At 38.2% G+C, this 25184-nt stretch overlaps 1 protein-coding gene across 2 annotated transcripts in view; it reads left to right on the top strand.

The window, feature by feature from the left end:
* DYM (dymeclin) overlaps window positions 1–25184 on the top strand; it is a 210015-nt gene that overhangs the window by 5880 nt on the left and 178951 nt on the right. For both annotated transcript variants that reach the window (XM_059492245.1, XM_059492246.1), the window contains exons 2-6: window positions 5360–5537; window positions 15378–15430; window positions 16103–16196; window positions 17453–17589; window positions 23943–24015. In XM_059492245.1, coding sequence (XP_059348228.1) covers window positions 5398–5537; window positions 15378–15430; window positions 16103–16196; window positions 17453–17589; window positions 23943–24015 — 497 coding nt within the window. In that variant the 5' untranslated portion in view covers window positions 5360–5397. The remainder of the gene's footprint in view (window positions 1–5359; window positions 5538–15377; window positions 15431–16102; window positions 16197–17452; window positions 17590–23942; window positions 24016–25184) is intronic.

The following is a 25184-nucleotide window of genomic DNA, read 5'->3' as shown; positions in this document are numbered from 1 at the left end:
ATGCTCTTTTCTTATCTAAAATGGCAAGAATTCCTAAAGTCTGAGGATTGTAAAGTTTTTTTTTTTCCTGAAGATCTCTTTTATTGGCATGAATTGTTACTGCCAGGTATTTCTGCATCATTAGTTTTGCTTAGCAAAATCTTACCAATTTAATTGGTAAAATAAAAGTTCTTACAGTTTGGGACCTCTTTATGTGAAAATTAGTGAGTGATCTCTGAGTATGAATGAAGTATTTGCATAACTGCTTTTTGTCTTAGACAGAATCTCAATTTTGGGGGATTTTTTCAGCCTTTTTAACAGCACCAAAACTTCCCCAAAAGAGTTCCCCAAGCAATGCAGGTAATAAACACTTAAAATGTCTGGAAAGCTGCAAAGTTGCTCAGAGAAATTGAGGCTGCCCCATCAGTGGAAGTGTTCCAGGCCAGGTTGGATGATGCTTGGAGCAGCCTGGGACAGTGGAAGGTGTCCCTGCCCATGGGAGGGGTGGAATGGGATGGCCTATAAAGGTCCCTTCCAAAACAAACCATTCTATTTATCTATGAAATATTGCTGTAACACGAGGAGTAGTCAGAATTTGAATATATTGTGTGGACAGTAAAATTCAAATATTGGAGCTGAACAATACATACTGTTAATTTAACTTCTCTGTTTTCTGTTGTATGGAGAATTATGTGTAAACATATTGCAGTAGTCTCACACCTCTGTGGCAAGATTTATCTTAGGATTTTGTGGGATACTTTAATGTCTCATGGGTGAGAGATAGTCTGAAACCTGCAGTTCTTGGATAGAAATAGGAATCAGCCAAAAACCTCAGTGCAGTGCTTTGGTAATGCTGAATGAGCAGCATTACACCTCATATTCTCATCTTTACAGTGGTTGTGGCTCCTTTGCTTGGAAAGAAAACAGTGTCCATAGTTCGTAAAGCTGCAAACTATAAAGGTAACCAGAGGCCCGCCTATGTATAGAAACTAAATTTTTGTTAGGTTTTAGGATGTTTTCAGTATTGTCATGTAATTGTGTTAAGGACTCAATCCAGTGGCCAGATCTCAGATGACATTGTAAAATCATGTGCATGACCATCTCAAATTCTTACACTTTAAAGCAATAATTAAAAGAAAATCCCACAGATATATGTAATTTATATTATTCAAAATATCTGCAGACTAAGCCAGATGACCATGACAAGTGTAGTTTTAGAAGGGGGCAGCTGACTGTACTGGACAGATAAAATTCCGGCATTAGCAATTAAGTTGTGATACCAGTAGGAGATACAATCCTGAAAGGAACTCTAATTTCTTGTCTAAACTTGTTTAAATAGAAGATGTGTAGAGGATGACAAATTTTTTCCCAAGTTCAACAGTATATATCTGTACCTTGAGTTACACTTAGGAGCTCACACATGGCTCTGTGTGAGCCATGTGTATTGCTGAATTGCTTTTAACTTTCTTTCGGATGAAAAATTATATTCTTGTAAGCCTTGTTAATAATTAATACTAAAATCTTCTAGAACAAACAGTAAACGTGGGATCTATACCTACCCCTAGCAATTTGAGATTGGAATGAGTCCTGATGTGCAAAACAAACTCCCTTGTGTTGCTCTAAAGCCTCTGCATCACGGAGCCAAGTTCTGGGGCTAAACAGATGCTGAATTTAATAGAGAATGACACTAGCAGACCAGGCTGTGTTTCTTTGGGGGTGTAATAATACTGAATTAAGCTAAATGAGGTGATAACAAGTTGTGTCCGGTTTTTGGGTTTTTTTTGTTGGGGGGAGGTGGGGGGGCAGATAAGTAAATCGACTTTTTGTAAAATCTTATTTTAATGAACTGTGCATTTATTTATTTAACATATTTCAAGGAAAAGTAAATCAGATTTCATTGGTAATTTACTGCTAGAGTGAGGACTGACTTTCCTTGTGTGAATTTCCTGTGATTTGGTGTTTACTGGGGCTGTCCCACTTCAGCAATGTGAGGAAGCAGAAGTTGTTTAACCTTGTTTTTTGCAGTTTATTTGGGATCCCCTGGTGCAGCCTTCTGTGCAGTGGGGGCTGTTATGAAATTGAAGGAAAAATTGTAAATAAATAAGTAAATGTTTTAAATACTGCTTAAAGCATACTGTAAATCTGTTGTAAATCTGTTCCAAGTACTGATGAACCTTTTATATTATCCAATAACTTGAACCTCTACTGTCTTAACCAGCATGCAGGCCCAGAGGCAATGCTTCTTAATCAAAAGCAGTGTGGACATTTAAGTGGTTACATGTTTTATTTGAGTGATCTTTTCAGCACAAGGCAGCTATTTCTAAGAGAAATACTTGATTTGACTGCCATTTAATTAAATATTATTTAGTAGCAGTCGAATTGCAAATGTGTTTGAGTTCATGACTTGCATGTAATCTGCTAAATTAAAGCATTGGGGTTAATCTGTTACTGTTGTTAAAATACCTGGAAATTAAATGTTGATTTTTTTTCTATTTTAAATTGTTTGTAGTCATTTTTCCAGTAGGATATTAATGAACTCTGAAGGAGAGACTTGTTTCCTGGGTCATTTGATGGCTGGAGTTCCTCAGAAATGTCTTGCTTGTGTAAAGCAGGCCCCGTGGTTCAGATTGTAGGAGCTGAAGGTGCTCAGGCTGTGTCATGAAGTCATTGCAGAGCATTTTATCAAGCTTTGGGATAACACAAGTTCCTGATGGAAGGAGTTAGCTTTGTGTGTCTGTAGGTGTAGTCATCTACAGGAAGGATCCGTAGAACTTGCTGAGGTTTTTATTTCAGAGGGGTATAGTGAGTGTAGTGTACTTAGGAGAGGAAAGAAACCACCTGGGCCATAACAGGACGAAAAAATCTGAATGTTTGTTTGATCGCTCCAAGATTTGCTGGGCTCTTGAATGAGTGGAAGTCAAAGCTCGCCGAGTCTCCTTATCTACAAACTACTGTCAGGTATTTAAAGCTCAAGCAAGCAGGATTATTTTGATATTTGGATGGCTTGATATTTATTTCATTTAGAGGAGAAAATAATCAGCCAGTGCCTTATTTTACTGTCGCTTTGGGGAAGATTGTGGAATGAAAAATGTTCTCTGCGATTTGGAGGGAGCCAGCTGGGCATTAGGGCTGGAGAGCTCTCAAGAGCTCCGCAGCTTGTCGTGTTTGCTTGGGAGCGTGGCTGTGGAACTGGGCTTGTTCTTGGGCACTGTGATTTGACACTGACTCTGAAAACAGACAATAAAATTTTGCTAAGACCTGCTGTTAAAGCCCTCTTTGTTTTGGATTTTGTCTTAATGGTATTGAATGTGCTGGCATGCTGTAGGAAATCTGGAAAGCAAGCGTGACTCCTTTTCAAGAATTAGCTTGAAACCTGTTCCAGTTGCTGTCATATTTCTGGGAAGGTGGTTTAAATGTGGGGGGCTTTGGGAGCTGCAGCAAACTGCAAGAGTAGCTTGAAAATAGAGAATACAGTGACTCATTTTAAGAGAACAGACTGAGGGTTTTGGGCGCTGTCAGTGCTCTGGCATGGAGAGCTCAGGAGTTCCAGGTGAAGGTGGAGGCATTTGAAGGCAGGGCTCCAGCTGCCTCTTGGTTCCCTTCACCACTGGTTGTTTGTCTTGGAGCAAGTAAGCTGGAAAACATGAGCAGAGAATGGGAACTTGAAGCAGACAGAGGCTAGACTTGTTTTTTCTCCAAGAAATAAAGGTTTAAATGTAGGGCCTTTAAGCCATTTAGAGGGATGGGGTTTGGTTTTCAAAGTATAGGTCCAGGGCCAACAGCATCATTGTTGGCTTTTGCAGTAGTTGAACATGTTGCAAACACTTCAGGTTGGATGGGGCTTGGAGCAACCTGGTCCAGTACAAGGTGTTCCTGCCTGTAGAATCTCCTACAAATAAAATTTAGAAAATAATCACCATTTTTTTTTGTTAGGATCTCACATTTTAAAGATCTCTTTAATATTTTATATTTATATTTATAGTCTATTCTGTGACTGTGCTGGCCCTTAGTTGTTTCTGACATATTTGTGTACTTGGTTGTTTCTGACATATTTGTATACTTGATTGTTTCTGACATAATTGTGTACTTTGCTGCTGCTCTAAATCTCAAATATGAATTCCATGATGGCTGCTAATGTTACAGCTTTTTGTTTCTTTCCAGTAAGCTTTCTTTGTATTTGCACAGTTCTTTATTAATATTGATTGCTCTTAGAAGTGTGTTTTCTGGACTTAATTGCTTCTGCAAAGTTGATGAGTTTAAGAGTATCAGTATGGTCGTGATCCTTGTATCTGATATCTTGTATCTGATACTTTGCATCTGTATCTTTGTAGAAACCGAGGGAAAAGTTGCTGCTGGGTAGTAGATTACATCTTCTGATACCGCTGTGCCTGTTATTAATGTCTTGTGCCAGCTCAGGAATGAGTATTTAGGTTGCAGTTAATGTTGCACAACACTTTTATCTTGATGACGATGCCTTTTCTGATACAAACTTATAAACCAATCAGTCACGGTTATTTTGTCCCAAAAGGTAGAAGTTTATTGAAGTTGATGCCCTGGAAAGATGTGAAGTGCTTGGGATTATACGTGGCACATAGTTGATAGCGTTGTGTTGGTTTCTTAGTTAATTAAATTCTTTATAAAAATGAGAAGCAGCATGAAGATTTTAAAACTTCTCATTCCTCACGCAGATCAAGTTCAACACATATAAAAAGAGGTTTTGGAGTGCCAGCTTCTGCAGTGTTCCATCAAAAAGCAATTGTGTTTTTGATGTGTTCATTTTATGGCTCTTTCCCGTTGAAGTAGTTGCCTGGAAGGAGCCGTGTTATTTCACAGAGGTCAGGAGATTCATGTCAGTAGTACCTTTGCTTACTTGATAACAGCATGATAAGAGCTGTTAAGGCAGGAACTTTAAAGTTGTAAATTGTTGGTGGCACAGGAATTAGCTGCATCTTTACAGAAGTAATAATTTTCTATCTGTGCATGTTCAGTTTGAAAACATATTTCTGAATAGTTGTCAGCTTGGCACCCCCATTAAAATTGTGAATTCTGTTCTTGTAGTTTTCTCCACTGCTAGCAGCCTTGGCACTGATACAACTGTGAAGCAGTGTTCTTGCTGAGTATTATTTATTAAAATACAAGTGAGATGATGACTGAAGGAATAGCACAAAAACTTCTATCTTTCTTGACCACACATGTTATAGTAGAAAGTTTGTTGAAAGGAAATCTTTCTGATATATTCCTATGTGCCTGATTCCTACATCTTAATAATTTTTCAAGGAGGTGATCTAAAGCTTTACTGGTGGCTAACTCAGGGTCTACATATTCCTTATTTGTACAAAAGACTTAAAATATTTCTTTCTTCTTTTTTTTTTTCTCAAAGAAATGAAAATTTAGAAAAACCTTTGCCAAATAAAGAAGATGGGAGCGAATAGCAGCAGCATCAGTGAGCTTCCAGAAAATGAGTACTTACAGAAACTGTCAGGATCAGAGCCCATCTCTGAGAATGACCCATTCTGGAATCAGCTTCTGTCTTTTAGCTTCACCACTCCAACAAACAGGTAAGAGGGTGTTGAAGAGCTGGCTTTGATAATATGTTTATAGAAGTGACCAGTCTGAAAGCAAATGAGTGGTTATGTTAATTATTCCTGTTTTAGGTAGCAGAGGAATAAATGCCTGCGTAAAATAGGCTGTTGTCTCTAAGTTTGGAAGCGTTTTCCACCACCTCTTCCATTCCTGTGGGTTTCTTTCTTCTTTGTAATAGCTGTAATTGCTATTCATTCTCCTGGTAAAGATCAGAAATAGGGTCTGTAGTGTCGGGGGAGCCTTTTTTCCTTGTTTTAGGAAGCTTTCTTTTCCTTTGGTATAGCCTTTGGGTTTACCGGAGATTCCAACATTTGATGTTTCCTCTCAATTTAGAGTGAATTGTACTTCTTGCATGATTTAATTGTAGGTTAGCTTTTGAGTTGCTTAGTCTGTGTAGCTTTTTTTCACCTTCTTTGCATCTCAGAAAGAAATTTGGTGTGTATTCTCCATAAAAATATTTTCTAAATACCTAAAATTCAAGCTTTGAATGCCTTTTCATTCCAGAAAGTGGTGTAGGTGTAAATAAAATCAGTATTTTTTAGAGGATCCATAGCACATCTCCAGAAGTAGAGAATTTAAATTCTTGTAAATTCTATTAGCCCAACTCCATTGCTGAATTCCTTGGCCTGTGTGTAGATTATCAGTTTTACAAGAACAATCTGATATTAATGTCTTCAGGTGTTGCTTAAACTATTTTTACAGTTTTCAGCATAAAACTGGTGCTTCTCTGTAAGTGAAAGTTCAGGCAACTGGAATGGAAAATGGTTAAGGTAAATAACTGGGAAGCATTTTCTACGTGCTATTTTTATGAAGAGTGAGGAGGAGGAGGAAGTATTTTGGCTTCTGCCTGGAGAGAATAGCCAGAGGTCTGGAAGAAGGGACAGTGTTGTGGAGGGCTGTAAAGCTGGTAAAGGGCAGTACGGAACACTGGGAGTGTGCAAACAAGCAGTTGTGTTTCCTCTAAGATCCCTGAAGGTAGGATTTATTTACAGCCTACCCATGACTAATAAGATTGACAGTATTCTAAAAGCTTATATAATACTCTGTTGTTTGGGTTAATAATAATTACATATAAAACCACACCAATTTATCTTTTTGCTCTATTTTTCTTTGTTCACCATGAAAGTTAAGGAGTTTTTCTTAGCTTGTTTTGCAGCTTTTTTGTGCCTATTTAATGAAATTCAGAGCCAGTGCAGAGTAAATTTGCTAAAAAAAAAATCCCCAAATCAACAAAGCAAAAACCTCACCAAACAAAAAAACCTCAAGCAAGAAACATAATTAAAAAGACAAGAAGTCCAATAAAATGATCCAAATGCAGGTTGAAAGCTTTAATTAGCTGAACACCAGATGGTGCTCTTGCCTGGGAGCTAGAGAAGTATTTTTAGAGACATCTTTTCTGCAGCTTAGTATTGGAAGGAAACAGAAATTTCTCATTTAGTTGCATCTACCTGAGACAACCATTGGCAAGTGAAATCGGGCTATGTTGGCTGCACAGCACCCTCAGTATTTGATTATATCAGATAACCTTGCCTGCAGGAATGGAACAATAGAGGTCACTGTCAATTTCTGAGATTGAAATCTTCCAAATTACCAAGTTAACTCTTTTTTTTAATGAGGCTTAAGTGTCAGCAGCAAGATGCTTGTTTGTGATTTGTGGAAAGGAGCCAGTTTTCACGTGTCATACAGGACAGAATTTTACAGTTTTCTTTTTAAATTCACTTTTTCTGGTTTGTTGCAAAACTAGTGACTGTTTGCAAGTATTATTTGGAGCAGTTTAAGGTCTTTATGTTGGTTTTTTTCTGGAGGCAGTTGGTGATACTTCAGAGTAAAAGATTTGTTTCCTGAAGTTTTTGCAAAGATGGGACTGATGCGATTCCCAGGGAAAAGAGGGCTGTCTTCTCTGGGTGCTGCTTTGGATGTAATTCTGTTCTACACATGTCAGTACCATAGGGGAAGAGGCAGAGAAAATCACTAGAATGTGGTAGAAAAGTTTATGTTGGTAGGAAAAGCAATCAGCCAAACCCAGATTATCCAAGCAAGGTGTGGAAATGATGGGGCTGGGGTAGATTTACTCCTTTCAGCAACAGATGCCCAACAAATTCCCCTTTTTGTCAAGAAGCATTGACCATAGCAAGGAAACAGTATCTGCAAAGAAGGATTCCAAGGGAAATCTGAATCAGTGTGTAAGAAAGTTTGTGGGGTTTTTAACACTTTTCCATGTATGCTTTTTCTAGTTAGGAACTTGTGACTAGTGCTTTGCTTTACAGAAGCTGTTCCAAGTTAGTCCAGGTGTGGTAGATCCCAGGTGTCAAACAGAGCTGGATCTTTTGTGGAACAGTAGCCTTTGTGCCTTGGCTTGAGAGATGAGGAATGTCTTGTTACTTCAAGAAACATGAATACATGATACCAGATCTTAAAATAGCACCACTTCCGGCGCTCTGCTGTCTTAATTTTCTTATGCTTTGTGTCTCCTGGCACTTTGTATTTCTTAATTTGTCCTTGTTTTGCTTTTCTCTCTTTCCCCTTTCAGTTTGGTTGATCTCTTCCTCCTTTTTTCCATGTCTCATCTTCGTGGTTCTCTTTTTTTTTTTGTTTTTGTTTTGGTTTTTTTTGACCTCTACCTGTCTGAATGGGTTAATCTCTCTTTTTCTGATTCCATGTGAAATTGTTTAGCATTGCTTATTTCCTCAGCCATGCCTTCTTTACTGGGTTTTATTTTTTTCAATCCTGTTGACTTTTTGGTCAAGAACACAAGGTAGTTTCTTTTGGTGAAGAAAACAAGGTAGTTTTCTATATGGAATAGTTTGTTTCTGTATGGGAAAGTTTGCCAAATACCAGTGCTGCCTACTGCAAAGTTGCTGTGTCTCTGTCAGCATTGATGCAGGATGCTCTTGCCGTTTCACTATCTCTTCCAGTGTTTATATTGTTCTTCTGTAGGTTTAATTAGGAGCTAATCTATCTGGAAAACACAGCAGAAGTGTTTATTTTTTCAGCCAAGATAATTCCCTACAGTGATTCATGGCTTGGTACCACAAAACAATTCTGGCATGATGAGGGATTGATTTTTTGGGGCACAGCAGCCTATTAAGCTATAAGGTGGGATTGCTTAAACCTGCTTTGCCATCCAAAACTGAACAGGAGAGTGTGGTCAAAGCAGAGCTTGCTCTGAGGAGTCCAATATACTGCCTTCCTGGGCTGTTTGTTCTTCCTCTCATACTGTTGATTTTCTTAATAATTAGGCAAATATTAAGAGGGACTCTCAGCTGTCAGTAATCAGAAATGAGCTGATGGTGAATTCCTGCTGGCTGCCTGTGACTCCCCTGGCATGAGTGAATAGTGACAGCCAGAGCCAGCCTGGCTATCTGGCACATAAAGAAAGCCCCTGGGCCCTCTCACAGCCTAGGAGTGGGAGCAGATAAGTGGTACAGACATAAATGACAGTCCAAGGAACAGCTCCAGCAGTTTAGTTTTAGGTTGTCTCACACTTTTCACTGTAAAAGGTTTATTGCAATATCATCTTCCATAAAGCAAATCATGCGTGCTGAGCAGGTACTGCTGAAGTGTCTGCTGAGGCATTTCTGGTTTCAGCCATTAGGAAGTACTTGGTACTCCAGTTTCACACTCCTGCATGTTCCTGTTTTTTTTTTTTTTCCTTCACAGATCCTTATTTGTTGCACAGAATGGACTTGTGGGACCTGAATTAAAATCTGTATAAATCTGCCACTTCTGTATTTTAGGTGACTGCCCTATAACTCCAGTAGCATTTGGTTATTGGAAAAATTAAATACAGCTTCTCTGGATGATTTTTTTAGTTACTGTCAGGATTAAGAGCTATGAGGCTTGCTTTGGAGTGTTAGCTCTCAGTCTAGGCAGACTTTGTGTTTGTCTGGATTTTCTGTGATTTGCTACCAAGAATGCAGCCTCCTCCTTAGTGGTGGTATTAGTTACAATTATTTTCTGATGGAAAACTTAAAGTTAACTAAAGCAGAACTTGCTGAAAATCATGTGCTTAATATTTACTGTTCTGCTTTGTTCCTTCCCCAGAATTATAAATGAGTTGGTGGTTCAAGAATAATGTGCATGGGCCTTTAATGGAAAGACATAGAGATGGGAAGCTTTTATGTTTCCTTAACATGGTACATTTTTTAAATGGTGCAATAAATCATATGCTGCCTTATACTCTTTGATGTCTGTCCTCCAACTATGCCATTAAAATCAGCTTTCCCACGGTATGAATTTAGTCAATGGGCTGGTTCTTCTGTTTTGTGTTCAATGGCAAATAAAAAAGGCCTTACATTGAGGAAAAAAACTGTCAGGAAAGCTGCTTGTTTTGTTTTTTCCCCCCTCCTTTTTTAGAGGGGTACTTGTCTGCTTTGGTTTGGGTCTTTTTCTTACCATGCTAAGGGCAGGTAATATGATGTGAATATGTTTATAATTTCAGCTTTTAGGCAGAATGCTTTCTCTTGCTGTGTGGAGATGCTATAAGAGAAGCCACTGCAACTTTGAAACATCTTCTATTGTGGTGCTGTTAAAAGAAAAGCGGATAAAACCACATTCTTCAAAGCTGGCTGCTGCCAGGAAACAACCTTCACTGTCTTAATAATTATGGTTTTGCTGAAGACTGATTGTTAGTAAATTTAAAGTGAGGCAGCTGAATTGAACCATTTAAAAATAATCCTATTTATTATGCCACTGTTTTGTTTTTGCTTTTTTTTTTTCTTTTTCTTTTTTTCCCTTCCTTTTCGTTTGAAAGTAATATTTTTTACAAAAACATTCTGCTAACTACAGGATACTGCTTTTTGGTTGTGAGAAGCCAGAAATAAAAATCCACAGTCTTTGAAAACAATGAAATTTTATTGGTTAATAGACTGCTCAATTTGCCATTCTTTCCCATTTCTATTGAAAAGAGGTTTTCTTACAGGAAACTAATTTCCTGATGAAGAAACTCTGCACTGTGATGAGTGATTGCAAACACAAAGTGATTAAATCCCAAAGAAATAATGATTATCCTTGATTACTCTTTACTTTCACCACTGATGTGTGATAGCTGCGGTCACACAGATGCTGCCTGCATCTGGAGCAGCTTTTAGTGACAATTGGTGTGCAAAATATTCTTATGACATAGTGTTAATATGTTACAGAAAATAATCACTGCCACTGTAAAACCTCTCCTGTTTGGATACCTTTAAAATAAACAAAGACAAACCAATTTTCTTTAAACATGGCTGTGCTGTCAAGGAAGCAAATTTCACTAGTATTAATTTTAGTTTTGCTGAAGTCTGTGGGCTTAGCCTCTACATAAAAGAAAAGCAAATAAAATAAAATATATTTTTTTTCTTTTATTAAGTACTTTGAAAGTGCTGGCCATCAGATCACAGCATGAGGGAGGAACTCCTGTGAAGCCTGGAATTTTTTCCTAAAGTGTGTGGGAGGCAACCATGCACCTCACAAATTTGCTTGTATCCAAGTGAGCCAGTAAAGTCTGTATAGTTAAGAATATTCTGATTTGAATCTATTCTGTTTACCCCCTATGTTCACAGCCTGTTTGAGTCCCCACATCAGGTGGTACCTTTTGTTCATTTCTTGGAAAACCGTGGAACTGGTGAATATGTAAATATGTACTGCTCTGTGGAAGCGAGGTGGTTCAGTGCAGGTTGTGCAAACTCACCTAGGTCACTGTGATCCTGCTGTTAAAGGCCCATGGCTTGAAGCTGGGGTCACAGAAGCCCAGAACAGTTTGAGTTGGAAGGGATCTTAAAAATCATCCCATTCCACACCCCTGCCATGGGCAGGGACGCCTTCCACTATCCCAGGTTGCTCCAGGCCTTGTCCAACCTGGCCTTGGACGCTTCCAGGGATGGAGCAGCCACAGCTCTTTTGGGCCCCCTGTGCAAGGGCCCTACCTTCCTCAGAGTTTGTTCCCTATGCAGGTGACTAGTTTCCATAGAGGTGTCTTGTTCAGGGCAGAGCTTCCTGGATGTTACTGGAATGCCTGGGTTTCTCCTGCTGATGCTCAGCAGAGCCATCAAGCAGCAGGCAGAGTTGACTTTTCATACTCACTGCCTGTTTGTTACTAGCAATAGATAATCTGTTTCACATTGTGAATATATCAAACGTTTCTCATAGAGCAGGGAATGTTTTACACTCCATCCTTAACAAATCCGTTCTTTACTTTTATGTGTTCTAACCCTTGTCACCAAATGCTACATCCACATGGCTTTTAAATTCCTCCCATGATGGCAACTCCAGGCAACACTGCCCAGGGCAGCTGTGCCAGGGCTGGACAGCCCTTTCCATGAAGGAATTTTCCTCAATATCCAAACTGAATTTCCTCTGGCCCAGCCTGAGGCCGTTCCCTCTGCTCCTGTCCCTGTTCCCCCCCGGCTGTCCCCTCCTGTCAGGAGCTGTGCAGAGCCACAAGGGCCCCCCTGAGCCTCCTTTACTCCAGGCTCAGCCCCTGCCCAGCTCCCTCAGCTGCTTCTCATCAGACTTGTGCTCCAGACATGTATTTGACAACAGGGCAGTCTGTATTCCTCAGGTGAGAGTTCTAATTCAGGTGAGAGTTTCAATTCAGAGAGAATTGGAACTTTTATGTGATCAGTGCAGTGAAGCTTCACTTTATCAGTCCTTGCTCTTGTTAGGACTGAAATACAATTCAAGTACTTATTAACAGTGTTCTCTGTGGCATAATGAAAGGACAGATGTTTCAGTGTTGAGTTTCCATTTTTACATTAATTCATTAACCAGATGTTATTTCCACGGGGACTGTAGAGAAAAATTGGTACCACACTTGGTTGTACTGTTTCTTTTGTGCCAACTTGTGAATCTTGGCTCTGGCATCTTCTGTCCAAATCTTAATGTTATTTACCTTCTGTCTCTTCACTTCACAAGAAAATACCCAGGCTGCTTTTTTCCATGTCTCTCACTTCTCTTTCCTGCCCAATCAAAGGAAAGAAAGTCACTGCTAAGTTTGGCCCATGGTACTTAGGAATGAGTTGCTACTTTTTGTACCCCTCCACGATACTGTCTCTGTGAGTCCATCCCTGGGGATGCATTTCAGTGGTGTCTGTCTGTTGGGGTGGTATTTCTGCTGTAATTCCCCCTCACTAGGTGGGGGGAATTACAGCAGAAATTCCCATTTCGTTTGAGTGAATTGAAATTTTACAGTAGTTGTTGCCTCATCTTGAATGTGGCAAAATTCACTTTTGTGTTCTTGTTGTATGAATAAGAGGCCGTGGGCTGTAGTTAATTTTTAAACATTAAACTTCATTTTAGTATGAAAAAGAATTACTGTAGTGTTAAAAGCTTTGCTGAAGATCTGAAAGCCTTGCTTGCTTTGCCACTGGTTTTGATCCTGGCAACTTGTAGAAACTAAACAACTCTGTGGAATTTTTTGAGGACTCTGTGTGGGTTTTAATAACTCAAAAGAGAAGAAAAAAAAATCTGTAAGAATGCTGTACTTTGAAACCTAACCTTAGAAATTAGGGAGAAAATGAACCATAATTCAAAAGCTGAATGTCTGCATTTAGGGTTTAAATCCTGGAGCAATTACCACTCTGACTGTGTCCCCAGGATCTTTGGATAGTGGGAGGAGTCATGTTGTGTTACATTATGATTTTTCAGTACCTAAAACTCTCTACTGAGTTGTTGTCCATTGTAATATTCACCCTCCCTGCTTGCCAGGTCTTGGGAAGGAATAAATCCTGATGACAAGCAGCCAGCTGGGCAAATTTAGAAGTTTTTGTTTTTTTTTAAAGCGTAAGGTCACATAGACCTAGAAAACTGTGTTGTCCGTAGTTGCTGGTGGCGTGCTGGTGGTTCTTGCTCAATACCATTTGTTTTTAATTACTCTGCATGTTTGTAGTGCTGGAACAAGAGACCACCTTTGAGACCAAGCCTAATATTTTTAAAGTATATATCAAAGTGTAAGTTTGTTCTTTCTGAATCTTGTGTTTCAAAGCAGTTTGTAAGAGAAGAATGAATGCTGGTAATTGATATCAGGACAAGCCAATCTGTGTAATTTAAAGCTGTCTTAGGATATTCAGCTGTAGGTGAAGAGCTGTCTAAGCTGTCAGCTCACTGCACAGTAAATTAGTCTGATATACAATAAAATTTGCAGGCATCTTAAAACCTAATTTGATGTGTCTATCCTGAATAATTTCCTGTTGAAGAGTTTTGAAATAATTTTTTTGACTGCTCTTTTTACAGTATCTTCTAGTCCTCATGTGCTGGGGAACAGCTCAAACTCCACAGCTTCCAAGAGCATGGCTCCACAGGGTTTTCAGCACTGGAGCTTGTTAAGCAGCTTCCCACACAGCACCACCGATAACCTCAGGTTGATGCAACAGTGCTGTAAACTGGGTTACTATGTAAATTTAAAAAGGATTGTGTTATGATTGCAAGTGTTGAACTAAGTTTATTGACCATCCTTTAATTTTTTGAACTTCAGAAGTCCTTGAAGGTCAGGCTGTATATTCAGTCTGTATAGAGGCTCTACCATCTCTTCCAAAACACTGAGCAGTAGATACAATATGTTCACATGTTCATAATATGAGCAGTTCATGATATGACAAGAGGTGATCGTTTTAAACTAGAAGAGGGTGGATTCAGACAAGATAGAAGGAAAAAATTGTAATGATGAGAATGGTGGAACAGGGTGCCCTTTAGTTATTAATATTCATATTGCTCAGTGTGGCATTAAACACAGTGTCTGATGATTTGTCTTTTTTTCCCATCTGTTAAGGATGTTTTTGAAGATCAGTTGCCCTGCACTCATAGGTCAGAAGTATGTGTTTGATGCAGCTGATGTGGTTTCAGTGGTTGCTGTCAGGTTTTGCTTTAGTGCTTTATTGTTCTTTTCAGATAATGTTTTTCTGTGGCGTATCACGAGGCAATTAATGAAGTTAGCAACAATTTGCTGCATCTGATGTGATTGTTGTGCTAGTATAATAACATTGGTTAAAAGGAAAGAGCTGGTTAGCTTGAGATTAAATGTCAGATTGAGGTTTCTTTTATTTGTGTTTTTAAAAGTGCATCATTTTGTGTGAAATTTCTTGTAAAAAATTTCAAGTTCTTTCTGTAGGCTGCTGTTCTATTTGTATTTTCGGTAACACCAAACTGAGTATGGCAGCACTGAAACTGCAAAACTAGCAGTAATAAAATGCACATGGAATCACAGAATTGTTTAGGTTGGAAAAGCCCACGAAGAACACGGAGTCCAACCATTCCCCAGCACTGCCAAGGCCACCACTAACCCCTATTCCCAGGTGCCACAACTGCACAGCTTTTAAACCCCTCCAGAAACAGGGATTCCACCACTGCCCTGGGCTGCTGTGCCAGGGCTGGACAGCCCTTTCCATGGAGGGATTTTCCCCAATATCCAACCTAAATCTCCCTTTGCACAGCTTGAGGCCGTTTTCTCTCATCCTGTCTGTTGTTCCATGGGAGAAAACACTGACATGATTTCACTCTGATAGACATTTCACTTTTGAATATTAGTTTCCTTTTTTATAGTTGCTGTGCTTCAAAAGAATATTGCATTGCCTGATGTTGGGATGACAGAGCATTGGAATGAGTTGCTCAGAGAGCTTGTGAGGATACTCAAAAGCCACCTGGACACAGTCAGGGTGTGCTGGCTTTATGAGATCCTGCTTGAGCAGGGAGGTTGGACAAACTGACCTCAACAAGCTAATGGATGGCTAAAATTAAGTGCTTCATAGAAAGATTTTATTACTGTTTTGTACTGAATTTTCACTTCTAGTACAGGAACTCAATTGCTTGTGTAACCAGTTTTGTTTTCTTTTCCTCTTGCGTAGTGCTGATTTAAAGCTCTTGGAAGAAGCCACAATCTCAGTCTGCAAGTCTTTAGGTGAGACATTTTATCATATTTTTTCCATATACTTTACCAGAAAAATTGGGAAACAGCATCCCTGTTCTGATCCCACATTCATGCCTTTATCATTCTATTTGTATATATTGCCCAACTAAAATTAAAGCAGTGTAAAGAGTGTGTTTATGTGTACCCCAAACCTTTACCTCCATTGTTAACTCTTGTACAGAACTTGATATGACTGCCAGATTTAAAACAAATATTTCCATCTCTACTATGTCTTTTTCCCTTTGCCCTTTAAGCTGCTCAGTAAGGGGAAGGAATTAGAGGATGGGAGGAAGGGGTGATATAAATGTGATCAGTGATGTTGCGAGATGGTGGAAGGTAGTTGTGAAGACCTGCCCAGTTTTCTGATGGGAGGCTGTTGTGCTGCAGACAAGTATGGGAAAGAATTGGTTTGAGTATGAGTATCCCATGTTTGGGATATTTTAAATCTAGGATTAATGGTATTTAGAGAACAATTTTGGACTAATAAACCATGTACTAGAGAATCTTGAAAGAGGAATGCCTGTACAGAAAACCAAGACATGCTGTACTTTATTTAGAAATATTTGAGACGTTGAAATTTGCTTTTTTTTCTAAATGTCATTTGAACTAGATAGTGTCAGCTTATGTATACTTTTTAATTGTATCTTTTTTTTCCTCATCTAGTTGAGAAGAATCCTCGAACAGGGAACCTTGGGTCATTGATTAAAGTCTTTCTTTCTAGAACCAAAGAGTTAAAAATTTCAGCAGAATGTCAGAAGTAAGTTCTCAGAAAAAAGCTGTGTGTGTCATTTAATTTTTTAGGTGTTCCTTTTCTTGCTAGCTGTTGAATTTTTCTACACTGCTCATAGACCAAACCTTAGAATTCTCTTAAACTGCTGTTTGAAACAGAGCAAGTGTCTAGTACTTCTCTAAACACAGAAATTAAGTGTAATAGGTAAGTAGATTACTACGCAAAAATACATATTTGTATGTTAGATGAACACATTTTTATATAAATGGTGTAAGGTATGGGTACTACTGCCTTAGAAATCTTTAAAAATTATCTAAACTTCTAAGTTGAACTTAATGTATGAGCCAGTATTCTATCTTGGAAATATTTTAAATATCTATATCTATGAAGATGTAAATATGTATCAAAATACTGCTTTCAGGTTATGTCATGCAGCTGCTGTTGGTTTTGTTGGCCCCATTCAGCAGTAGGAGAGAACTCCCAGTAGGTTACTTGTGCAGCACTGTGGGGTTTTTTTTGCAGGAGGCTTTCTGTAGTTGTTCCCTCACACCCACAGAAAAATGTCCCATTTTCATCAGATCTGGGGCTGGAATTCCTCCTTGCTCCCATGACTGTCATCAAGTTTTTTGCTTGCATCTAAAGTAAGAAGTTATTTCTGCCCAGATAGCTGTTACTGTTTTAATCCTAAAATAACTTGAAAGTACAGCTTTCGGCAATAATTGACTCTGTGCTGCTGCATGGGATCCCCAGCAGGGCTTACTGGGGCTCAAAGAATTTTATGCAGCTGTATTTCCCTTTCATTCAGAAAACTTGGAAAATATTTGTGTGTATTGCATAAGAAAAATTTTGCTGTATGGTGCTCATGAAGTCCATAAATGCCTACTGTCACCTGAAAGCTGTTCACCTGGGAAAAGGGCTAAGGTTCAGGGAGCCCGGAAGCTTTCAGGTCTGAACCTGCTGGAAGTTTTCAAATGTCTGTGTGCCTTGAGTCCATAGCTCTAGAGACCTGTAGAAGTTTGCTGATCTGTTTGGTGAGTTTCTCAAAGAGTTCTGTCTACTGTGGTGTTTTTAATGGCACAAATGTAGTTAGGGATAAGGTTGTATTTTCTAAACTACTTTTGAATACATTCCCATTGTGTTTTCTGTCAACTGCAGACTCCCTGCTTAAACACTTTTCCTTGCTTCAACTGTAGAACTTTGTCTACTCTGACATTTATTTTCTTGTGGCTTTTGATGCAAGTTTGCTGGTGGAGTGTTACTGATTCTTGTTTGTTCTTTTCTAGCCACCTCTTTATCTGGCAGGCTCACAATGCACTGTTCATTATTTGCTGTTTGCTGAAAGTATTCATCAGTCGAATGTCAGAAGAGGAGTTGCAACTTCATTTTACTTATGAAGAGAAAGCAGGACCAAGCTCATATGGTGGGTACACACAAGTGCAAGTGTAACATCCAATGAAAAACTTAAATGTCCTGATGTTTGTAGATGTGGCACACAGGGACATGGTTTACTGCTAGACTAGTGAGTTACTTTAATGATTGTACTTGATCTTAAGGGTCTTTTCCCTCAGGTCCTTTAGATCTAAATATCTCTATGATTCTATGTTTTTTAGACTCAGAATCCCAAACTTTGCTTTAAAACCAGAAATTAAGTCCTAGAGAGTTTGATTTAGCTTAATCTGGATTTTTTTGAACAGTTGTTGAGATGTGGTGCTGTAGATCAGCCTGAGCTTTAGTGATTTTCAAACAGTTTGAAAGGTGATAATGGTCCTCTTCAGAGGAATTGAGGTGAAGGTGGCAATGAATGAACCTTGGAACACTGATGTTGCAATTCAGTGCATCTTTTCACATATTTTTTTATAAACCAACAGCAGCCACAAAGTGGAATTAATGCTATTTTTAGAGATCTAGTGAAGGAAAGTAACAGTCCTATGGTTGGAATTGACCCCTTGAGAGAGCACCTGCTAAAATTTAATTTGGGGGCAATAGCTTTTACAGAATTTAGGCAGAATTACTAAGATTGGCCGATGTCCAGGAAATGGTGTGTATATTATGCAAGATGGAAGGTGGCAGGAGAGATGCTCAGGGAAGAAACTTGTCTTTGAACAAGAATAATAGAAATACATTCAAAATCAGTCGCACTGTCTGCCACAAATCTTGGTGTAGCCCTGTATCAAGATGCTCTCATGAAGTGCATGATGGATAATGCTGCCATGGGAACCTTGATTTCTCTTGCTTTGGGGTAAATCATGGAATCATTTTGGCTGGAAAAGCCCGCTAAGATCATCAAGTCAACCCAGCACTGCCAAGTCCAGGGCAAACACTGTTCAGTGTTTAATTGCATGTTGCATGAAGCCCAAAAAGTCTCAGAATGCTGGAGCAGAGTGAGTGCATGGTGTGAGAACCAAGAGTGTCTGACTGTGGATTTCCTGCAAGGAGGACACATGTTGAGAGCACCGAGTCACTGCTTGCTCATCCAGCAGTGAAAACTGTTCATTAAAATCTGTTTAACTCCTTGGCTCCTGCCATTGCTCTGGGGAAATCAGAGCTGTGGTGCCAAAGGATTAAGTGCTACATGTTGAAATGGTTTAATGTATTTAAACTGTGATGAGTGATCTCTAGTAGGGAAGTCAGCTCGCTGATGCACTGGAAAGGAGTATCTGCTTGTGTATAAGCTATCCCTGCAGACTGCCTGTGGGTTTATTCCTGGATTAAAGAAATGGCTCACTTCTTGCTTCAGCATGCAGCATGCCACAGTGGAATGGGTGGAAAAGCTGAGACTTTTGTCAGCCGGAACCCCTGTGATCTTTATTCCTTGCACTGGGAGTTCCTCACAGTGTGGTATGGAAAGTGATTCTTGTCACCAGGGTAGACTCATGCTAATACCATGTCTAGTAGCACTTGACTGTAATTCACAATGACATTTATTAGCAGTAATTCTGTGCATATTGATGGCAAATGTACTTAGCAATTACCTCTGAGCAGATTGTTCATGGGATGTTGTTGATTAGGAAAGTAATTGTGTGTGGTCTGCTGGTGAGGCAGGAAATGAGCTGCTCCTTGGCTCCTCTTTGGGTTTCCAATTGGAGATGGTTCCTGTGAACTTCCTGAGGGTGTTGAGGTTCATAACATGCTGAGGTTACATAGCCATTTGGTTTGAGTCCTAAAAATCTTACTTTTAAATATCTACAGAAGGTGGTAATAAGGCTTATGCTCAGCTATAGGAAGATGAAGTATCATGAAGGAATTGTAATAAACTGTAGTTGTGCTAGGGCCTGTTAAAAGTAAGCAGAAGAAAATGAAGTGGTGTGTTTGTATTTTTATTAATTAGGTGTAGCTTTCTTGAATTTTTGATGTCTACTTTTTGGAAAATAGAATATTCCTGCTATTGTGATATATTTTTATTATAAAATTATTAATATGTTATTAGAATATTATTATTCCTATATTGCTCCTAATTTTACATAGATTTATTAGCACTTTTATGGAAATTTTACTATCTTTGGTGAACAGGGTTTTTAAAAATTAAGTTCTTAGTCATCCATACTATTTTTTCATTTACCAGAGCTTGGCATTATTTATAATTCTTCAATTGTGAGGATAAAACAAAGACTTATGAAAGATATTGTTATATGAACTGTTTGATGTAAATAAAATATCCAAATTAAAAGAAGTTTTAATACCATGTCTGAATTTTGAAATTTCTGTATTTCCTTACTGCCTGATCAGTAGTCATTGAAGATAACAGTGCAATCACCCAAAACCACAAACAACCTCTCTACCCTGTGGTAGAAAATTCATATGCTTTGTTCAGTCTCTTAGCCTTCTGAGAAAAGGTTATTGTTCCTTTCAGGATCATCTCACAACTCCTTTGGAAAATCACTATATAGTGGTGTTTGTTTCCCTATGAACATCATATTTTTGTCCTTCTGACTGGACAATATCTTCTGGTGCCATGCTCTCTGAATTAAGTGCAGCACCTGGGAGCTTATAGAACATAACTGCAGTGTCAGCACGTCAGGATGCTCACACTGCAATCAGCATCTGCTCTGGGATATTTGGTGTGTCAGGGAGAAGTGTATACTTATAATCTGTGAGAGTCCTGTGTATGGAAAACATCCCTGTCACTGACTGCTCAGAAATATAGACTATGTATGACATAGTCACAATTGTTCAGATAGCAAGTTTCATATTTGACTTATCTCAGATTTTGCAGTTCATATGCTTTCACTTTTTCTGAATGTCCAGTTCATACTTTTTCCTGCTGCACTGCGCTTGAGGATCAGAAGAAAGCTGTGCAACCTTGCTTTGTGTCATAAAATGGAATTTTTTTGAAGGCTGAGTGCATGTGTGTACTTTAGCTTAACAAATAAATTGCCCTGAGTTGAGTTGCTAATAGTGTGTTATTGATTTCCTTCAAAAGAAGGCTTACCATTAACAGAAATGTGTTCTTTTTGAGGAGTTTCAGATGGTGTAGACTTTGCCTCTTCATCCGTAACTGAAATTTGCTTATAATTTTGGGGAAGATTTCAGAATTTTGATTGCGGGAAAATCCACAGAGAGTCTAAACCCATATCCTTCAAGATTCAGCTGAAAATGTCTTGATATCAATAAATCCCAAACTGGAATCAACATCTGCTCAGCTGAAGTTGGAGTTAGTCTCACTCACACGAATCATTCATCCTTCCAACGTCTATATCCTGTAATTTCTGCAGTCTTTAACTGTAGTGACTCAAAGGTGCAAGAGAGCACATGCTGAGTATTTTAGTTCAAATCAGACTATTGATTCATTTAACCTGTTCCCTGAGCTCTAGTAGGAAGCTTTATTCATTTTCTATGGAGGAATTTGTAAACATAAGGCTACTAAGGGCTGTTTGTGACGTATTAAAGCAAATATGAGGACATAGAGAGGGGAATAAATAAAAAGACATTTACTGCAAGCCTTAAATGATTTCATGCATGTTCAGCTATCACATAAAGGAAATGAGGGAAGGCAATCAATTTATGTACTCATTATTATCAAGCAGAAGTTGTAAGTTTTTAGGAGTAATTAGAACTGAAGACCAAACCACAAAACCTGGGGAACCTCTAAGTCTGTTTATTATTAGGAATTATTTATTTCATTACTTGTGTCCAGATTCTGTATGAGCAACAGGGCAGAAAAACAAGTAGCATTTACGATGAGGATGTACCTTGTTATGCCTGAATATCTTACTGATCAGGTAAGATATTCGGCATCCACCAGATCAGGCCTTATCAATGTAGTAGTTAGGTTCTTGAGAAGATGGAGCTGAACTGATTTTAGAACTGGGGCCTCCTGGCATCTCTGCTTTCATCTTCATAAGCCATTTAACCTGTGTAGTGTGTGCTAATCCGGTATCTGTAATGTGGGTAACTTTGAAAAAGTAAAAACAAATGAAAAAAAAATGCATTATTAAAAAAAAAAGTTACAAAGGTATATAAATATATATATTATATGTATACATATATATGTATGTATGCATATATATAAATATATATATATATTTACCAAATCCAAAACAAACAAACCCCACCAAAAAGTCAAACTCCATAAAATTTCTTGCAAAATGAAATAATCCATGGTCGAGGACTTAAATATAGCTGATGAAAAAAATAGTACTTCAGCATGACTGGACATTTTAAAACCTGTGTAATTGCTGTCACTTCTGCAGTGCAGTTTGGAAGATACACCTATGATTTCTTCTCCCTGCTCTAATTTTATCTGGACAGGTTCACCCTGTTCTTACTTTCCCCAAGGCTTTACAGGTCTTTGATCCAAGTATGTGATCTATTAATGTGAATGAGTCTTGTGTGTATTGTCTTTATCCTGCTATTGAAAGAGGCATTGTTTATCAAAACACAGAGTGTTCCGTGTTTATAGCTCTCTCTCACGTTATAGATTTGGCTTGCATCCTCCTCATTGTCTTGGCAAGATGAAAATTAAACAAGAATGTGTGTGCCCCCATTGGGAAAAGGATACATTAATTACTGTAGCTGAATGACATTGATTACAGCAATTAAGTTTTTTTTTTTTTTAAATAACATCTTTCATTCTATGTGACTGTGCTAACCCAGCGTTTTCTTCCTTTATTTTCAAAATTGTCTTGAGAGAAAAGCCTTCTTTCATATTTAAATAACCTTATTCTCTGTTCATATAAGTTGTGCATACAGTGTGGCGGAAAAATTTATGTTTTAAAAATGCTTTCACCTTACTTTTTTAACCTTTTTCTTCTTATTTTCTTCTGTTGGGAGAAAAATTAGGTACCTGTTGGAAACTAGTAGCAGTCTTGCTTTATAAGCATTTTCTAGGTTCAGAAAGCCTTAGGAAAGTGTCACATTCAAGTTACTTTAGAATATATTATCTGTGCTCCATTATTGGCTGTGGTTTCTGTCCAAGGTTAAATAATCTGAGCAGTTCTTGGTTTTACTAACAGGAGCTGCATTGTGTTACTTGTGGGGGATTCTATATAAAGGAAACCGTGTTTCCGTGATAAAAAAACTGATTTCCTTTAGAATGTGCGGTTCACTAGGTGACAATTTTTAATGTGTTTTTAATAAACTGATTGTGGAAAGAAATAATTTTGCTTTATAGTGAATATTCCCCCTGGTGTGCTTCTTAAAATTGAGTTCTGTATTCAAGAACAAACTTGGGTTAAGCAGAGTAACACCTCTGTAACCTGGCTATAAAGCTGTGTTTATGGCAGGACTTAATTATTTGAAAATACAAAATAAACAGGCATTTGGGTAATTATTGTGCTGCAATGTTGTAATGTTGGTTATCAGCAATGCCACTCTTAAGCCATTCAGTGCTATAAAACCCTCCACTTCTTTATGATGTTATAGGTTTCTCATCATAATTTTATTTTTGAAAGCAGAAAAATCCTGATGAGCCAAGTGATTTATCTTTTGTTTTATTTAGTACTGTATGATAACTTCGAGTGGTTTAATAAGTTTTTTCTTTAATGAGTCTTGAAAGTCTTTTGTTACAGTTGCTTTTAAAAATTACTCATGTAAAATATGAATAGTTTTATTGCTTAGAATAGTTGCAAGTTTTTTTATAATTCTGCATCACTGCATGCATTTTATCACATTGTATATGACTAGAGAGTAATTTCTGTTCCCTTAAAATGCACAAGCTTGTCATTGAAATGTGTAAAACTTCCTCAACGGATAAATATGTATCCATGAAAACATTGTATCTGTATTACTCTGGAGCAGTAGTGACATGGTCAGGGGCTCCATTATTTTGACATTCTTTTATGATGTTGCTCAGTGAATCGTAGACAAATGACACTGTCTCTGATTGTTCTTCTCTTAGATTTAAAAAAACAGAGTGGGAAAATATGTGAACTGCAGGGGATTTTGAAAGGACATTTAACTGTGGACCAGTGAGAAGTCACCAGTGATTAGTTCAACAGTTAGTAATTACACTGTTTAATATGATCTTCTGTAAGTAGTAAAGGAAGGCTTGTTGTGCTAAATATTAGCACATTCCTACAATACTGACATCTCGTTTAATTTATGCATTTGTTATTAGTTACTTCTTTATGTAAAAAAGAGAGGGCGTCACCATTTTCTCTGTTAATCTCAAGTGCTTTCTATTTCAGGAAAAAAATCCAATCTCCTTTAATAGCTAGAACTTCTAGTGGTTGTTCTTTAATTTAATATATTGATAATCTGCATTTGTGTGTTTGAATCTTTGTTTTGTTTTGGTATTTGAAAACCTAGAAATCCTTTCCTGTGTTTCTTTTTTAGGAACAGAGTGTGAAGATCTTATAGAGGAATTGCTGTGTTGCCTCATCCAGCTCATTGTTGAAATTCCCCTCTTGTAAGTAGGTTTTTTTTTTTTTTAATTTAGTCTTTTTTTATAAACTGAGCATTTGAGAGACTATGAAACTTGTAGTAATGGGTTTATAATGTTTAAATAGTTGTATTTGAATGTTCCATGTGATGGAGCAGTACGGATAATGATAAGCTGCTGCCAGTGCCAGCCCTGAATATTCTGTTGGAAGAAGTACATGATGAACGTCTCACACCCAGTTCAAACCATCAACAGAAGTTATTCCATTTGTTTCAGGTACCCCTGTCAGCACACAGACAGTAACTGGTGGAAATGGTTGTGCTCATGGTACAGGGGAAGGTACAGTGGAGGTGTCACTTCAGCTCTGGGGTATGCAGTAAGGTGACAACTAAAGTTCTTCTGCAGTTCTGTGGGGGTTTAAATTGAAAATAAATCATACTGTGCTATTTAATACTGATTTCTAAAATTCCGGTGAATTGATGTCCAAAGAAGGGACAAGAGAAATTAATAAGTGGAATGTTTCTGTAGATCTCCAGATTTGTTTACATGGCTTTTTTTTCATGCATCTGTTGTATTTGAGAAATGTTGATTCCATGTCTTGCTGGGAAATGTGTTGTAAAACATACTTCAGTGTTTTATGTAGGAGAGCATGCTTTGTTCTTTGGAAAAAAAATGTTCTTCCACTTTTGTGGAAGTGTTCTGATGAGTTTTGACTATTTTCCCCATGATAAACTTTACTAAATGTAGAGTGAGCAGTGTCTTTAGTGTTAAATTTCATTGTAGTCTGTGTCTAAAATGTAGCGCCCCAGCTGAAGCATGGCAGCTTTGGAGGAGTTTCAGATTGTCTGTTGCAGTGTAGTATAGAGCTCTGCTGTGTCGTGGCTGGGATTGTTCTTTTGGTTGGAAAACTGACAAGGATGCAATGTTTTTTGAGACATTGCTGTCATTAAATGCAGCTCTGTCAACGCTAACGCGAGGGGTTTGTGTAGGTAGAGTGCAATGAATTAGTGGTGTGATTCAAAGTGTCATTCCACAGACCTTGTCAGGACTTCCTGGAACACATACAGGCTTTGTTTGGAGCAGGTTAGAGGAAGTACAAAGGGCTGAGAGGACTGTGATATACAGGCATGTTCATAAATCCTGCAGGGTTTTATTTTTCTTTCTTGGAAGCACCCGTGTGTAGTCCAGTATCCTTC

The sequence above is a fragment of the Ammospiza nelsoni genome, chromosome Z (assembly GCF_027579445.1).
Source record: "Ammospiza nelsoni isolate bAmmNel1 chromosome Z, bAmmNel1.pri, whole genome shotgun sequence".
In the NCBI taxonomy this organism is placed as follows: Eukaryota; Metazoa; Chordata; class Aves; order Passeriformes; family Passerellidae; genus Ammospiza; species Ammospiza nelsoni.
Note: the sequence above shows the minus strand (reverse complement) of the source record. Positions and strands in the feature narration are given on the sequence as shown.